Below are 19,533 nucleotides of genomic sequence, written 5' to 3'. Positions count from 1 at the left end.
GCTCGAGAGATTGTGGTATACGTTAACATTTGGCAGGTAAGACAAATAGCAGCGTTGCCATAGTCCGACAAATTTCGAAAAATTTGAATTTCCCCCCAAAATTTTCATTTTCGCCTTCTTTTTCTTTTACTAGTTTGGCCCGACAGACACGAAAGTTACCTTGTTGGAATGTTTGTTCCATAAGCTTTCCAACGGGGTATAGCTGATATGCTTGTGACAATTAGGAGCGTGGCCAAGCCTGCCGATATTAGCGTATTAGGGTTTGTCCGGCAAGTAATAGGACTGAGTCGATTTAAAAAAAATTATTGAGCCAATCGTTACAATTCTTTAAAAACTTTCAAAATAGGATCCTTCTGCGTCGATGCAGCGCTGCCAACGCGATTTCCAAGCATTGAAGACGTCACGGAAGTCATTCTCCGGAATAGCCTTGAGAGCCGCGGTGCAAGCTGCTTGGATCCCCTCTGTCATCTCAAAAAATCTCATCGGGCGTTTCAGGCGAGGAAACAAAAAGAAGTCCGTGGGGCACATCTGGGATGTAGGGCGGCTGCGGAAGCGTTGGGATGCCGGCCTTGGTCAGGTAGCTGTTCACAAGAAAGGTGGTGTGAGCCGGGGCGTTGTCGTGGTGCAGCTTCCAGTCGGCTCCGATGTCTGGTCGGACCCGATTGACCCTTCCTTCGTTTGAGTCTCTTGAGCACTTTCACGTAAAACTTGGCGTTGACAGTTTGTCCAGGAGGAACAAATTCATGGTGGACGATGCCTTTGATGTCAAAAAAGACAATGAGCATCGTTTTCAATTTGGATTTGCTCATTCTTCCCTTTTTTGGGCGAGGAGACGCCGGCGTGTGCCACTCGGAAGATTGCCTCTTTGTCTCGGGATCATACTCAAAGATTCATGATTCGTCACCTGTGATTACGTTATTCAAAAATTGGGGGTCACTTTCACACATGTTCAAATTTTCTTGGCACAATTCCACTCGCCGCAATTTCTGGTCGTTAGTGAGCACTTTTGGGACAATCTTCGCGCACACCTTGTGCATGTTCAAATGCTCCGTCACAATTTCATGAACCACAGTTATTGGTAAATTTAACATATGGGGAATTAAACGTATACTTAGTCGACGGTCTGAGTTCAAAACTTCGTGCACACGAGTCACATTGTCGGTGTTTGTCGAAGTTGAAGGTCTTCCAGCACGGTCTTCATCGGCGTCCTCTTCCCGGCCCTCCGAAAAGGCCTTGTGCCACCGAAACACACCACTTCTTGCTAAAGCATCATCTAGGTAAGCCTGCTTGATCATACCAAACGTCTCTGTCGCAGATTTACCGAGTTTGACACAGAATTTAATCGCGTACCTCTGCTCTAACGAACGCTGCATTTTCGGCTTCCATCACTCATAGAAACACGTCGCGCGAAAAAGCCTGTCCTGACTCTCCGTGTGCTCGGAGACAACTGACCAGCCGCTCGTTCGTTAGCTAGGAACGCCCTCTACCGGATCCAGTCGGTGCGCGCACACTCCGAAGTACAGTCATGGCGGAACAAAATCAGTCCTATTACTTCCCGGACAAACCCTGTACCACAATCTATCGAAAAAAAATACAGGATGATTCACGTAGGTTCGAGGTTCCGAATTTTTTTCTTCACTCCTATTGCACCTACACCATTCATTTTTTTATATCGTTGTTCCCAATGTGTGGAGTAAATGTGAGATTTTTTTCCTTCCGTACGACAAATAACAGCGTTGCCATAGTCTGACAAATTTCGAAAAATTTGATTTTCCACCCAAAATTTTGACTTTCGTCGTCTTCTTTTACTGGTTTGGCCCGAGACACACAAAAGTTACATTGTTGGAATGGCTGGTCTATAAGGTTTTCAACGAGGTATGGTTTGTGAGTCTGTGATGATTAGGAAAGTCGCTAGGGCTGTCAACGTTAGAGTACATTACAGTGGATATTGAATAATATACAGGATGTGTCACGTAGGTGTGGGGTTCCGAATTTCTTTTTCCATTCGTATTGAACCGACGGGTTTGACTTTTGTGTATCATTGTCCCAAATATCTGTCATAAATGTGAGATTTTTTTTCTTGTGTACGATGAATAACAATGTTGCCCGAGTTCCTCAAATTTGAAAATTTTTTTTTGTCTTTATAAGAAAATATACAATAAGAAAAAGGGTAAATTCAATACCCCTCCTATTCACCTCTCTCAAGCCCAAAAGTCATGGACTGGGTATGGCTAGTAAGTATGTTCATTTGTCTCTATGGATGCCATTTTTTATCCTTGTAACTCCATCAGGGAAGACCTCCCCTTCAAATTCTGAAGGGAGAGAGGGAAAGCTGTAAACACCCAACTTTGCCCCCCTTCCCGGCGGGACCCATTACATGAATGATATATACAGGATTAGAAAGTTCCATCATTTCTGAAGAGATACATACCAAAATCATATCTCTAGGTTAATTAGGAGCTGAGCTAGAGAGGTTTGAATTGCTGGCTCAAGGGTTGAGTCGTTCGTCCTGAAAAGGTTAAATATATACAAAGGAAAAACATACATTTTGACCTAAAATCTGACGTGCACTAATATTATTTTCAAACAAATCAAGAAATATAAGCTGGTTCTGTGACACACTCCCTGGATTTATCGCTCGTTTAGTCAGTTGTAACAATATTATAGCAATGGGACCTCAAACTTGTTGAGTTCCTCAACGTTTAAAATTCTTAACATATTTCAGATTCTGTCGAGAATCGAGTTCATGATGTGTATTTTAAGGTGAAGTGTCCTATCTATTTTAGAAACTTGTGTTTCGCCATATAAGGAAAAATATTTTTGTAAATTTCCAATACCCTGCACTTCATTGTAATTTATTAGTACAAACCATTGAGTAATTTATTACAGAATTGATCATACGTTTGTCACATTAGCTTCGATATTTTCAAGTATAAATGTATTCATTTTTTCCATTTATTTGTGTAACGAAACGCAATGGCACTGTGACATTTTAATTATGATCTCTTTTCTGTTTAGAACTAAAGATGAGTATTTTATTTCTAAACAAAAACATATTTTAGTTATATTTAATTTCAGAAATAACGATGATAGAAGCCAATTTGCTGATTACACACAAAATAACTGAAATCCTTCTTGTTGGCCATACCTGTTTATGGACTAATTGAAGAAAACTCAAATTAGTTTTCAGCTGTAAACCTATTCCTAGGTTTTAGTTATAGAAAAATTAAGAACAGTTTTTAGGTTTCATCCTCTTTCCTTGACCTCCCCGCTTACCTCCCCAAAAAATGTCGAATCATACCTAAAATTATAATCATATTTTTGGTTTTGCTTAAGTTCTTCCTAATCAATGGGGGGGAAAAAGCAAAGCGCGACGAAGATTCGAACACTGGTCAGGTGGGTAGGAGTCCTGTATGGATCAAATGAGCCACGGAATAACATGTAACAGAACTCATATACTTTGTAAATGTATGTCTAATAGTAGTAAGATTTAAGCTGTGAAAGAACGTAGTTTTATTTTCATGATATTTCTATAGTGTCTTGTATGGACTGCGGAGGAAGATAATGTGGTAAAGGGGCCATTCATGTGAAATGTGAATGAAATCCATTCATGTCCATGCGAAATCAACCAAGCTCAAAACCTCATGCTGTCAGTTTTCGATGAAGCTTGGTGTACATGTAAGCCCTTATGAGGAATGATCATGCACCGAATTGTAGCCCTGCACCCTCTGTACCGGGTGGTAAAAAATAAACTTTTTTTTTTTTAAAAAAAAAGAAAGCTTTTCTCAGTCATATCTTTCGTAAATGTTGAGCTATTGTTGTTGAGAGAATTATTGAAGAGGAAAGAATAGGCTACAAGACATGTCAGGAACATTTATTTGAAAATCAAATATTTTTCAGGAAATCCCGGGAAAATTTTGGATCAGTGATATGTCAGAAATTGCCCACTTGATTTCCTTGAAATTACGTACCAAGGTAGCCCTGTATGTCCGACATAAATGCGCCAAATATCAACTTGGGCCAAAATTGGGCCTAGGGTCTACAATCATTTCCGTGTAATCATGTCGGGAGAGATACCTGGGGTGCCAATGTCGTAACTTGCTAATTCGTCAATACTGCTGAAGCAAGGTGCACGAAATATTTAGTTAGTACTGACCTCCTGGAAGTAATCAGTTGTCTGATGCCTGTGTTGAAGCAATCGACTTGCTTCTTCCATCAGGCAATTCTTGATCATCACTTGCACGTACGTCAGCTGCTCTGGAAAGGCGCCTACTTAGTTCCTTCCTGCAATTGTTGTATACCTTGCTCAGACTCTGAGCTTTGAGTTGTGGAGCCAGTTCTGCCATTTACGCTTACACCGTGCGAAGTCCAACCCTCATCTTACTGCTACGACTGCCTCGAAGTCCAACCCAAACCAGAATGAATTGGCACAGTAGAGGCGTGGCAATGCTGCATCTGATCATGGGACTATCCACTATTGACATTCGAAATTCTGCTGTATAGTCACTGTGACCTCACTGGCTATGCTTGAACACTTTAGACACTTTCAGCAAGACTTGTTGTCCAGTCTAGAGCTAAGTGCTTACTGGCATGAAGTGTCAATGTCCTCTGCTTTTATACAGAATTCTAGAACCTTCCAGAATATTCCAGATGATTCGAGAACCTTCCAGAATATTCTAGACGGTTTTAGAACTTTCTAGAATGTACCTGATGATTCTAGAACTTTCAAGCATGTTCCATATAGTTCTAGAACCTTCTAGAATATTTCAGATGGTTCCAGATGATTCGAGAACCTTCCAGAATGTTCACATACTTACGCTGGTGCAATGTACTACGATTGATAATGGAGTATTCCAAAGATCTTATAGGATTGCTGAATTACCGATTGCACCAGAAAAACATTACCCCTAAGTCAGTTACACCTCACTTCACCAGTATTGATAAACTGGCAAGTTGCCACATTGGCATTTGAGGTCTCTCTCCCGACAGGGTCACACGAAAATCACTGTAGATTCCAGGCCCATTCTTGGCCCAAGCTAACATTTGGCAAACTTATGTGGGTAACTTGCTACCCAATTTCAAGGAAATCAAATGGGGACTTTCTGAGATATCACCGATAAAAAATCTTCCCGGAAAATATGATATTTTGAAATAAAAGTTACTGACATATCTTGTTGCCTACTGTTTCCTCTTCAAAATGGTATATTATTTTTCTCTCTAGCTCAATATTTACGGAAGATATGACCAATTGAAGCTAACAAGGTTCTACAAAAAAACATCAAAGTTGTCCATTTCTTACTACCCTGTACTCTGAAATTACAGGTGGTACAGAGCTAAAATTTGGTGCATGGTCATCTCTCATAAGGGCCTATACGTACAGAAAGTTTCATCAAATTCTGAGACGACGAGGATTTTTTCCTGAAAATTTAATTGATTTCACATGAAATGACTCAAGACTGGTACGACACTTTACCTGACAAACTTGCATTATTGTGGTTCTGTGTCGATGAACCTCTGCATTTTCATCGATAGTTAGCAATGGTAGCACCAGTGAAAGTAATAGCAAAAGTTTGACAATATATATATATATATATTCGTAACTTGCTAATTCGTCAATACTGCTGAAGCAAGGTGCACGAAATATTTAGTTAGTACTGACCTCCTGGAAGTAATCAGATATATATTAAGTAGGCCTATTTAAAAAGAAATTACTGCTGGTTAATGAAGTAGTACGACTGCAGGATTTTGAATTGACATGTGATTAGATTATAGCTAGTTCAATTACTTGTAGTAAGAGATGTGGGCCTACAGGGGAAATCCGAACAACTAAAAAGAGTTCTTCAAATTTCAACTTTCTCCCATCGGGAATCAAACCCGGATCACGTACCAAGTGAAGGCCTATTTGCAACAAGTGATTAACTGACTTGTATATACGTCCTTTGTCAGCACCAAGGCTGTACAGGACGAAATCTAGTTTCAAGTGACACCTCAACCACCAGTATTTCTTCCAGAAGGCACAGCTCCCTCGCAGCTAAGAAAAATGCGACCACACGTAATTGATTAGAGGACGTCTTTTACCAAGAAATGTTCCAGTGCAATTTCCTCACATTTTGACTAATCTCTGGACATAATTTACTGATAGAAAGCCTGTTAACCAGTGTATTGAGTTTAATGCTCTCCTATCGAGAATCGTAACCGTGACTTCGTGCACTAAATACATCAAATGCATTAACAAGAATACGGATGACATTTATAGTATCATTTTGAACTTATTTCATTGAGAATACTTGTCACATACAATTTTTACTTCATTATGTCAATATACCAACTCATGAATGGGTGACAAATATTATGTGACTGACTGATACAGTTGATGGTATAATGTTAACCCTTGGACATTAGGTCCTTCGACACTTCTGCGCATGACAGAAGTATAAGAGTCAACTACAAAAAAATAAGTTTGTGTACGTAAGGACAACAAGTATTCGTTTTCTGCTGTGGGAGCGACTCTGGTGGCGAGAGAAAAAAGGTTGGAAGTTTAAGCATAGTTGCCAAGCTACATAAATTAGTTCTAGGTCAACAGTACATTCTAGTCAGGTGATGATGTCACGCAATGAACAGAGCGCGCATTTTAAATGCAACCTAGCGTTGTGTTTCTAAGGGCTTCGATTTTCGGTGGATTGCGCTGATTCGCGGGAGGACTTAAGTTATTGTCTTTCTCTACAGTAGACATACGTTTGTGCTTGTGCAGTTTACAGCATTTTTCTAGTTATTTCTCTTACCTGTTTCGTGATATATATATATACGTGCGTCGTAGATCCCCAGTCATGCCTTACGGATTATAATAACCGATTATCGTACTTTCAGTGATGTAGGCTCACTTTGATTTCATTCTATTATTATTCATAAAATCTTATCAGGTATAGATTTAGTGTGCCCGGTTGGTAACACTGTTAAACAATGCCTTTACCGCCCATGCAAATAATCAACTTTTCTTTTTTCATTTCTCTCCCTTTCATTAAGGGGTCATACTACTAAATATTTTTGAAAAACTATTAATTTTTCTTTTGCCCGTTTTTCATAAGTGGAAAGAGGTAATAAAATGTAACTTACCACAATAATAGATAATGTTATTCTACACCCGAAAATACGAATAGGAAGAATTTTCAGTGTTGCCATCTATAGAAATTACAGTGTGACCAGAATTTGAATTACTCAAAAATCTAGGTTAAGGCAGCAACTAGAAAAATGAACTCAACGGTAATTGATGACTTATCATGCTGTCCATGTTTCTTGTTTACTACTTTTTAAACAATGTTTCTATTTATTTTATAATAACTTCTTTATTTTGTAATACTTTATGTAAGTTTTATAAAATAAATAGAAATATTATTTAAAAAGTAGTAAACAAGGAACATAGACATCATGATAAGTCATCAATTACCGTTAAGTTCATTTTTCTAATCGTTGCCTTAACCGAGATTTTTGGGTAATTCAAATTCTGGTCACACTGTAATTTCTGTGGATGGCAACACTGAAAATCCTTCCTATTCGTATTTTCGGGTGTAGAATAACATTACCTATTTCCACTTATGAAAAACGAGCAAAAGAAAATTTATTAGTTTTTCAAAAATATTTAGTAGTCTGCCGCCTTAAGATAAACTCTCCTTGGCACATTGCCAACTAGAAGTCTCAGCCGAATGGGCAAACAATACAAGGATGAATAAGTCTTGCTCACAATATATATTCATTACAGTACAATAAAAGCAGGTTAACATTCAACATGCAACCCACCGTACTGCGTCAGTTGCACGATTCCATGTCTTTTCATTAGAGCGCAAAGAAGTCAGTAACTGCTGTTTCCACCTCTTGCTGGTTACTTAATCATTATGATTTCAGAAAGTTTGCCATGGACCGAAGATGTACAGTCACGAAAGAAAGTATTCTTCAGTTGACAAAAATATCTTTCTCTAGTAACTTGACAATAAATTAACCTCTTAGAGCACCGACCTTGGCAAGTTGTCAAGTTATAACTATTCTAAGGATAACAACAAAAAGATCCAAATTAATTCATTTCTTCCCGAGTTATTGGCAAAAGAGTTATCCGCCTTTTCAGGGGTGCAGTGGGTCACACCTTCCTCCTGATGGATGATAACGCACGGCCCCACCGAGCTGCCATCGTAGAGCAGTACCGTGAAACAGAAGATATCGGGCGAACGGAGTGGCCTGCCTGTTCTCCAGACCTAAACCCCATCGAGCATGTCTGGGATGCTCTCGGTCGACGTATAGCTACACGTCTTCAAACACCTAGGACACTTCAGGAACTCTGACAGGCACTGGTCCAAGAATGAGAGGCTATACCCCAGCAGCTGCTCGACCACCTGATCCAGAGTATGCCAACCCGTTGTGCGGCCTGTGTACGTGTGCATGGTGATCATATCCCATATTGATGTCGGAGTACATGCGGAGGAAACAGTGGTGTTGTGTAGCACATGTGTTTCTCAACTTATCACCAATACCAATACCGTGGTACCGATATGTTCCGTTCGTTCTTATGTTGTGTTCACTATGTACCTGTGCTATTAGCGCCATTTTTGTGTAGTGCCACGTTGTGTAATACCACAATATGCAATTATTTTTAATTTTTGAGCAAAAATACTCATTATCTAAGATAAACTGCCTAAAATTATTAACTTCACACTCTGGCGTTATGGAAATACTTCCGTAAGGCACGGAAGTAGATCCATAAAAAAGCTAAGCAGATTATCTCAAGAAAAAACATAAATAAATCATGTTTTATTACAAGGTTGGACTCCAATTTAAAACGTCAGCACAATGTTACACGGAGTATCTTTTTTTAACATGGAACAAAACATGTTTTATTACAAGACTGGAATCTAATTTAAAACGGCAAGCACAATGTTACAAGGAGTATCTTTTTTAACCTGAAACAGAACATGTTTTGTTGTAGGCTTCCACTTACCAATCCCTCTCTTTACAACGTTAGCACTGAAATCTGCATACCGTACTATATAAGCAGCAGATACCTTCGAATAGAGCATTCAAAGATAATGTTTCCTGGTAATGAATTTTTGTTGGTAGATCGAAGGTTCCATTTCTGCTATAACACAAAAATAATAAAATCTTTTTTTTTATAATTTTCTTCATAATATATACTTATCATTATTAGAACAAGAAGTTCAGAATACTGTCTACCCTCGGACATTAGGTCCCTCAACACTTCTGCGCATGACAGAAGTAGAAGAGTCCATTACGAAAAATAGGTATGTGTATGTACGGGCAACATGTGTTCGTTTTCCTCCCTGGGGAAAGAAGGTTGGAAGTTTAAACATAGTTGCCAGCCTACGTAAATTCGTCCCAGGTCAGCAATACATTCTGGTCAGGTGATGATGTCACGCAGTGAACAGAGCGCGCGCATTTTAAATATAGCCTAGCATTGTGTTTTATGAGCTTCGACATTTGGATGATCGCGCCAACAACCCGCGGGAGAACTTCAGTTATTGTCTTTCTCTACAGTATACATACGCTTGTGCATGTGCAGTTTACTGTATTTTTCTAGTTCTTTCTCTTACCTGTTTCGTGGTTATGCTTGCGTGAACGTGTGCGTGTACGCGCGTCGTTTTGTTATTTTATTATGATAGAGCCAATACCGTCAACCAGGGAAGGCAAAGTATTGTGCTTACCCCCTCCTCTAAATTTTGGATACTTTTTTTTCTTCCTGCACCGTAGGTTCCCAGTCATGCCCTACGGTCAATAATAATCGGTTATCGTGCTTTCAGTGCTGTAGGCCCACTTTGATTTCATTCACATATTATTATTTATAAAATCTTATCAGGTATAGATTTACTGCGCCGGGTTGGTAACACTGCAAACAATACCTTTACCGCCGATCCGAATAACCAACGCTTTTTTTCCTTTTCTTTTTCTTTTACAGTGCATTCCTTTCATTAAGATAGACTTTCTTGGCACTCTGCCAACTAGAGGTCTCAGCCGAATGGGTAAACAGTACTATTGCTTATGTTTATTTGTAGGGGGCCAGCTTAATTTTCGAAAACATGTTACAATTTATTTACTTCTGTTAATATTAGGTTAGTTCAAGTTAGGCTGGGGCTAACTACTTGCATCACTGTATTCATATTTCCATCTATGCGCTTCCGGTAAGTGCATATAATCTTTACAGGTCTTCTCATTTCTACAGCATGTACTACATTCTGTTATTAAATGACACAGAAATCAATTACGTTTCCCTTACTTCAATTCATTTTTCCCTTTTTTTTTTAACATTTTTTCATTCTGATTCTTTTCATTTAAACATAGCCCCAAATCATAGTTCAAATGTGCTACTGTTGCACAATAATGCAATATAAAACGGCATAGGCATGACTTGAAAAATCAAATCACCTGCTCGCCAGTGGCGAGTACATTTTTACATTAGGGAAATAGGAAACACCGTGACTGCAAAATAGCCTGGCTACTACTCGCAAGCAAGATTTTTCAAGCCCCGGACACAGACCTACATATTTAGTTCAAATGTTAAAATAAATAAATAAAATAAAAATAACGAGCTATTTTTTCAAAAAAGAACAGAATGAAAAGGAAAACAAGTGAAATTTGCTATAACCCAAACTGTTGTTTATAGGAATATAACGAAGTATACTATAAGTCTTCTACCTTCTATTTTGGGTTAAATTCGCAACGCGCTGCCGCATGGGAAGGTTATCACATTGCGAAGGGACTAAGGGAGAAAAGGGAGAAAGTGTGTGTGAAACTGTAATTTATCAATGTTTAATTTTATGGAGCCAAAACTAAGGTACCGTCCCGTGATTTCAGCACAAGTTATCCATGCCCTTGCTAGTTCTAACCCGTGAGATCGATATACAAATATAATTATAAACCTAGTAAACAGTTACTTCTTACGCGGTTTGTAATTTCTGATTAATTATATCAGCTCCTTAAAAGCCGGTTGCTGGTCAACAAAATAAATGCCTCCATTTTCCCAACCAAGGAACCGAAGACTCACATTAGAAAAATTACAGCGATGCATTCCTATTATAATTAATCTGTACCCATTTTACCAACACTGATCAGAGGCGCAATAATTAAGCATATAGCTTAGATGTAATTAAAAGAAAGAACGCTGTTATTGACAGGACATGTTGTCATGGGAAAAGACTATGACAAAAAAAACTATCAGTTTGTTTTTGACAAGATTATTAGTTGCTATGGGAAAGCTCATTACTGAGTTATACACACGAAATTAGAGGATACGTATACGAAAGATATGGTTGCTGTTGATATTTAATGTACCTATAAAACAGAAGAATAAATCGACGATATCTGGACGCAATTCATGTTTATGGTCAGTAATTAGTAGCTGATATGTTTATTATAATAACATGATAATTTAAAAGATACGTAAAACGAATCAGGGCTAAAGCGAAGTGTTTTTATAATATATTTCGTTTTATCTGGTGCCGAAGACACGGGACTATACTATACTATTTAGTTCCGAAGAATAGTAAGAACTGAGTTTATGTGTATACGTATTTTATGAGTTTCACTACTTTGAGAAGTGGGAAGAGAATCCAAAGAATTAGCAATATGCAGGATTCCGAGATTGAAGAAGTACCCAGTATTTCAAATGAAACCATATCTGGAAATGCCGTAACTGTGTCTGAACATCCCTATTCTAATCTTATTGATATGTTTAGTCAACTACTAGATAAAAAGCTAGAACAGAAATTTGATCAACAACAAAAATTGTACGAAGAAAAGCTAGATAAAAAGCTAGAACAGATACTAGATGCTAAATTCGAACAATACAATAAAAAGCTAGAACAGATACTAGATGCTAAATTCGAACAACACAATGAAAAGCTAAAACAGAAATTTGATCGACAACAAAAATTGTACGATGAAAAGCTAGATGAAAAGCTAGATGAAGATGGACGAAACGAAAATAGTGAAGAACAAGATGGTAATGAAACCATAGAACCTGTGACGAATGATGATACGGAAGATGCTACAATTGAAGAAGAACCGTCATCTCCGGTCAAGAAAACCTCCACTACTACTACAGGCGTATTCAAAATTGAAGTGAAAGGTCTGCCGAGATTATACCGGTTAGGGAAATTGAAGAAATTGTTGACTGATAATTTGAAGTTGGGAAGCCATACTATTAAGTCGCCGAAAAGAGCGAGTTCTTGGATTTATTTGATCTTCAAAACTGAAGAAGACCAACAGATGGCAGTAAAGATTTTGAATGGATACAGTTGGAAGAAGCGAGTTCTTTCAGCCGAAGTTGTCGAAGCTGATCAACGTAAGCGAAAATTGGAAAACTCTGTTGATAAGGATTATAAAAAGGCGAAAGTTCAGTTATCCGTAGAAGACAGAATAAAACAGGCTACAATACCTTTGTGGGATGTTAATTATAGAGAACAGTTGAAGAAGAATACTGAAGAAATAAAATCTTCACTCACGCGACTAATGGATTTGTTGCCGAGAAGGAATTTAGATTTAACAAATTGGGCAGAAGAAAGAAAAGAGAAGAATGAAGGACTTGCTGACTTTCTGAAGCATTCGTCTATAGAGAAGATTACGGATGATTTGAAAGATTATGTCCAAAACAGAGAAAGAAACTGCTTGAACGTAACATCGCTCTATTTCCAGATCTTCAATGAAAAGGAAGAAGGTGAGAAACCTCCACCACTACAGCTGTTGTTCAAGAAAGAATATGTGAAAGAAACTATATGTGACATGAATTTTCGAGTATCTCCAGATTATTATTTTCAAGTGAATACTTTGATGCTGTATACTTCCATCGCAGAAATGGTTGAAGTTGACGAAGAAACTTCCTTGGTAGATGTGTGTTGTGCCATTGGAGGAATTGGATTTATTTTTGCTAAGAGTTGTGCTCAAATTCTTAGCATAGATGTAGTTGAAGATGGCTGTATTCCCGTTTGTGACTTATCGTTTAGCTTGATTGAATCTTTTGGCCATGTAACTTAGATTTGAGTTACGGATGGATAACAATTCCTAATTTATTCTCTCAGATGTTATGAGTTGTGTTATGAATACTTCATTTGGACTTAATATTTGAGCAACATGTTATGATGTGATTAATTTATCTTATCTTTGTATTAACTTTGAATGTTATGTTTACCTTTATTTTACTTTACATGTTCAAAAGAGATTTGATTGTGTTAACTTGAAATCCATGACAGTGAACTTAAATTGAAGCTTTTAAATGTAATTATTACCTTCTGATCTTGTTGTTGACGTGTGATATGGTGGCAATCTTAATTGTAAATAATGTTGTTTGTATATGAATGTTATCGCTCAATGTAAAAGAGGAACAATTAACTAGTAACTCTGTGTAAGTCATCAGTTACTTATAATTTTGAATAGACCCACAAATAATATTTTTTAATGAATCGACGCTTTATGATATGTGATTAGTAATAAAAGAAAAATGTTGTTATAAATGAATTGATATATATATGGAGAAAGAAGAGAAGAGAAAACTACTTATATTGATGTAATAATAATAATTAATAGGAGAGTTGATTTAGTAATAATTAGTACGAGGGCTATTCAAAAAGTGAATGTTTTGAAAATATACAGGGTTCTTTCCTTCACTATAATACTGTTACGGAATTCCCGTTCTGGGCGACATTCATACAGCGATGCATTCCTATTATAATTAATCTGTACCCATTTTACCAACACTGATCAGAGGCGCAATAATTAAGCATATAGCTTAGATGTAATTAAAAGAAAGAACGCTGTTATTGACAGGACATGTTGTCATGGGAAAAGACTATGACAAAAAAAACTATCAGTTTGTTTTTGACAAGATTATTAGTTGCTATGGGAAAGCTCATTACTGAGTTATACACACGAAATTAGAGGATACGTATACGAAAGATATGGTTGCTGTTGATATTTAATGTACCTATAAAACAGAAGAATAAATCGACGATATCTGGACGCAATTCATGTTTATGGTCAGTAATTAGTAGCTGATATGTTTATTATAATAACATGATAATTTAAAAGATACGTAAAACGAATCAGGGCTAAAGCGAAGTGTTTTTATAATATATTTCGTTTTAAAATCTATGCCTTTCGAGAAGCTTCTTAAGCACTATAAAATTTATAACTGCACAACTGTCATTATACATGCTAAATCTTTCAAAATCCAGTCCCTGTTTCCTTTGTCTGCATTGTTTTCATACTAGTACAGTATTTTATAAATATTTCTCTATGGAATCATACTTACTATAAGCGACAGGCAACTCACTATCTTCTGTGCAATATTCTTCCCTAGATTATCTTCATCGAATATGTTAACTTTCAAGTTATTGTACAGAGTCTGTAAACAGAATCGACATAAGGATTCCAGTGAATCCATTTTGCAGTAGATAAACTATTCTTTTTCTAGAGTTTTTATTTATTCAGCTCCCGCACAACAGTCATTTGAACACACCGAATCTTATTCTAAGATTGCATGCGTTGCTTCGTCTTATTACCACATTCCATTGCCAGTTACGTACTCATCCTGTTCCTTGATACATAAAAGTCAATCACACTCACTCAGCGATAAAAGTGAAGTTTAAAAAGCACAAAATATGCACTTAAATTTTCAAAAATGACAGTTAAAATTTGCACAAATATAAACAAGCTCACAGCCACGCCATTGTTCCTTTTCCGTTCTATCACTGTTGCCAAATAGTGTAAGACGAATTACTGAAAAGAATTGAAAATCATAAAGATTCTCAGACAGATACATATAAGACCACATTCCGTAACAGTAAAGCAAAATTTACATCTCATATTGGCAAAAAACAACATTGTACTTGGAATTATTCTTTTGAAAGTGTTGTGCTGTGTTACAATCCTGCAAACATTCCAATGGCTTAAATGGAATAAAGTCTAAGACCTAGATTGAGAGGCGTTTACGGCAACCATTACGTGCCATTATCCTCAATTTCGAGAAATAGGATGTTTGGGCCTCAATCCGTAAAGATTCTATTAAAACTTACGTATTGCAACGTAACGAAATGCAAAGAGAAAACAAGCAATTAAAGTTTCTAAGTCAATTATCAAGCAAATTTTGCTATACTTTAAAGAAGTCGCTATGGCATGTAATCGCATATAATCACCTATATCTACACCTTATAATTTCAAAAATTTAGGAAATTCCATCCAGAAACGGATCTAGAAGTTAAAACCTGGGGGCAGCCAGAACCCGGACTATGATAGGTAAATCACAAGTTTACTATAAACTTCAAAATATGCATATAAATAATAGCTTAAATTATTTTGTCACCCAAAAACTATTGGCCTAGGCCCCTCAGCCCCGGGCTAGATCCGCCACTGATTTCTTTACTAAGAAGTCTGGATAAAACACTACCGTTAAGGAATAATGCTCGAGAAGATTTTTCAATGGTGCTCTAGGAAATCTCTGTCAGAGGCCTATGCAGAGTCCTTTTAACGTTGTATTAAGAGCTGGACCAACACTGATGCTAACTTCCGCATTTGGAAACAAGTACATGAAGTTAACAACGATTTTTATCAAAGAAGGCCAGCCACGGCTTCTCCTCAAGATTACCCAACACATTGAGAGATATCGATATGGGAAATATTCTCACTTATATTGATTTCTCCAATTGTCTTTGGACAACCCTCGCGGAAAAATCGTTGCTGACCTTTGTAACGGTCACGGTAAAGGTTGAGGTTATTAGTGGTTAAAAAATGGAACAAATGTTTTAACAGCCTCCTGTTAACCGGAATTTTGATAGCAGGAGCGCACGCTCCGAAAACAAAGTGTATTAATAAATAGTGAACTTAAGTTGAATGAGAATATTAATACTAGAATATTTTTGGGTTGTAATTGACAACTTATTATTTAAGCTTTTAATATAAATTTTTATATTGATGTTATTTACGAAGTTGTTAGATGTAGAGTAGACATAGGGAGATGATGCAATTTAGACTTAGAATTTTTAATATTTATTTGATAAATATATGCATCACTGTATTGTTTGAGAATACATGCTATTAACGAAACGCAAAATTCGCAACACGGTTGGTTCACAATTGTTGATGGGACGGCGTGACCTGTCACACCTTCTTCGATATAAACCATTGTTAACTTCACGTACACTGAACGACTTCATTAAGTGAAGGTTGGAGTTATAACAAATAATAGCTCCTTCCTCTAGGAGATTTTTTTTTTTTACTGTACACCTGATAGTTGGATAACAAACATGACAGTACAGACATAACCCAAAACATGACATGCCAGGATATTCCTACATTAGGAGCAAGAAAAATCAGTAGTTGAGCATGACTGAGAACCATGAGATAGATAGGCAGAAATTTCATTCAAGTTCTAAGGGATAGGAATTAATGGAAAGAAAAGGGAAATAATAGTATGCATCATGCAGAGGGAAAGAAAAGGGAAATAATAGTATGCATCATGCAGAGACAGAGGAGGTGAGGTGATTTTAGATTAGTGTCCCGTTGAGCAGCGAGGCTATATGAGACGTGGACTTACTGATTAACGTGGAATCCGAACCACATGAGCTCCCGCCGGGAATGGAACCCGGGTCTCCCTCTACGCCAAATGCGCGTACACTAACCGCTTAGCCACGAAGGAGCTCAGAGGCAGGAAGTATGGAAGAGCGAAACGAGAAGAGAAAATAAGGAAAGAGGGAAAGAAAACAGCGGAAGGCATAGGAATAAATTAAATTTTTACGCTTAAGGATAACTAGTTTACGACTTTCCCCCTGCTCGGGCTTTCCTCTTTTTATGGCATAAATTTCTTTCAGTAGCAATCGCAAACATCATTTGTAATCCTTACTTCCTTGAAAAATAACTAAATCCAGACTGGGAATGAAACCAAGAACCTATAGAATTAGAATCTTACACGCTGTCCATTTAGTTACACAGACATGTTGTCAAATCAACTATCAGCGAGACCACCACCCGTTCCGTTTGAAGTCTGAATTTAATTTACAGCCTTTAAGCGTTTATGGCTTAGCCTCTCCTGGTTTCATAAAAAGCATTTAATCTGTAGTTAAAGATCAAGCAAGAATTAATCCACAATATTGACAACTGCACCAACATATATATATCTCGTATTAATCAAGGATTAAAAGAAGGATTTCGTAAATCTACTAAACGAATCTTAGTTTTTGAAGGAGGTGGTAGCACCAGTAATCCGCGCGCGACTAACACATAGTAGCGTTATAACACACGTTCAGTATAAATAAAGCTTCGAAAATGCAGTTTGTACGCTCTGACGCAGTTAAGTCTGTAATGTGTCGTCTTGTTGAGTGAAACAACCCGGGTTAAAATCTCGGCTGGTATGAGATATTGTTTTTCTTTATGGATACATTTCTTTATGTTCATACTTGTTATTAATAATTGCTTTCTTGCATGGATTAGTGCTCCCATCGTGTTCTTGAAGGGAATGTGTTGAATATAACAAAATGTTTTAACGAGCAAATTGACGATGCCATCGGGATAGCGTAAATCAAAATTGGGAGAGTGTAAGTGGAGTTTTGCACGGTTTCTATCGATTTTTCACTTCAAAAATTTATCAGTTGAGATGTCGAGATCTTTGGAGTGACAACCTCACAACATGAACTCAAATGTCCGATCTTTATGTTCAATTCCAATTGTCAGGAGTCGAGTTTGCATTTCAAATGGCAGCCAGCTCTGTATTTCTTTTATGCAAAAGTATGCGATTAAATTGAAGGGAACCTTTTTACTTAGTTTCATCGAAAGAATTGCCTATCGAAGTTTATCCACACATCTTTCGGGTTTACCTTGTATATATATTAACAAGCAACGTTTTTCAGGTGTCGAACTCCGATTTCCTTGAAACTCCTGGAGTGAATAAAGGAATCAAAAGTAAGACATACGTGTTTTTTTATATCGGCCAACGTGGTGGATGAAGAGGTAAACACCCCCTTAAAGTGCGAACATAGGGCAATATGACACATTTTAGCAAGGTCATAACTAGCAATGCGCAACGGAAATTTGCTTGAAACTCCTGGAGTGAATCAAGGAATCAAAAGTAGGACATACGTGTTTTCTTATATAGGCCAATGTGGGGCTGAAGGGGGTAAACACCCCTCTAAATTGCGAACATAGGTCAATATGACATATTTTAGCAAGGGCATAATCAGCAACACACAACACAACTCGTTCTACTTTGTCTTTTATATATTTTATTTCCTCTGTTATAGATGTATCACTTTAACTTATAGAACTATTATACATAGGAGGCGTTTCTAAATATCTTGAATCTACTCTTGCGCTTTTATGTACAGCTAGAACTAAATCTTGTATTAGATTTTTATTTTCTTCCGCCATGTTTGATATATTTTGTCCTAGATCTGTAATTGCATCGATAACGGGCTGATCCTGTTCTTTATATTTGTCATATGTACTTCGATTAGCCTGTTTAAATTCCCTAAATCTTTTAACAAGTTCCTGTAAATTTCTTAGCTCTAGTGGCATCCATTTATTATAAGAAAACGAAAACATAACGTAACATAACATCCACGTCTAAGTACGTTTAAATACGTTCATATAAGTTAAAAAAAACTCTTTAATTTTATTTCTATATTTATCACCATTCGCTTTTCCAGTCATATCTATTGTTAAGAAACCATGCTCTTCACTGCAACATTTATTGCATAATGATTGTCATATTTTAAGCGGCATATCAGATCCAACAAATTCATCATATATATGTTTTAAATTTATATTATCCCGTATAAAGATGCAAAGAAAGTTTAAGTTGACCCTAATTAATTATTTCGATATTTTAGAATAGGTTTGTCCGAGATAGAAACAGTTTAAGCCTTTATGAAGGCCACGAGTAAAATATTCTCTTACAATATTTTGTTCTAAAACAAAATCATAAAATACTATCACAGAATCATTCTCACATTCATCTAATGGAATAATATCTTCATTATTTCCTTTCATTATTGCTACTGTGTTATTAATATCTCATTATATATCTCGAAAAAGTTTTATTAGTTGTTGCCTTTTAGGTTAATTTAGACTTCATGAACAGATATAAACATTTGCATGTTTTAACCAGTCTGGCACTAATAAAAAAAATATCAATAATTAATGTTGTTTTTCGACAAACACTTGTTCTTACTATTAAGCATCTTATGCCATCAGGTAATAAGACCCCACTCTTCCTTTTCTTTGTAGTTTTTCTGTTAATCTTTAATATACCAATTATTCACTTTGTTATATAATAAATTAGAAGATTTCGTTTAAATTGGTATTCATCTGTACTAAGCATGAATCTACATTATTCATATGAAAACAGAGAAAATAATTTAAAGAATGCTCTTGCAGGATTTTATACAACATACTTAACCCAAAACAATGCTGAAAAAATAAATTAACAGTTCATGAAGTTGTATCTTATATTGATGTTGATAGTGAAATACAGTCTTACTGCAACACAAATCA

General features: G+C 36.8%; 1 protein-coding gene across 50 annotated transcripts in view; it reads right to left on the bottom strand.

Moving 5' to 3' along the window:
- Window positions 1–14,755, bottom strand: part of LOC145680652 (uncharacterized) — a 407,115-nt gene extending 392,360 nt beyond the window's left edge. For 27 of the 50 annotated variants that reach the window (XM_081751412.1, XM_081751416.1, XM_081751414.1 and 24 more), the window contains exon 1: window positions 14,303–14,754. In XM_081751412.1, coding sequence (XP_081607538.1) covers window positions 14,303–14,434 — 132 coding nt within the window. In that variant the 5' untranslated portion in view covers window positions 14,435–14,754. Of the gene's footprint in view, window positions 1–14,302 lie in introns of all 50 variants that reach the window. The other 23 variants (XM_081751398.1, XM_081751372.1, XM_081751371.1 and 20 more) reach the window with 1 other exon arrangement.
- Window positions 14,756–19,533: the final 4,778 nt, after the last annotated feature.

This window comes from Thermobia domestica, chromosome 3, assembly GCF_964235325.1.
Source record: "Thermobia domestica chromosome 3, izTheDome1.hap1.1, whole genome shotgun sequence".
Taxonomy (NCBI): domain Eukaryota; kingdom Metazoa; phylum Arthropoda; class Insecta; order Zygentoma; family Lepismatidae; genus Thermobia; species Thermobia domestica.
Note: the sequence above shows the minus strand (reverse complement) of the source record. Positions and strands in the feature narration are given on the sequence as shown.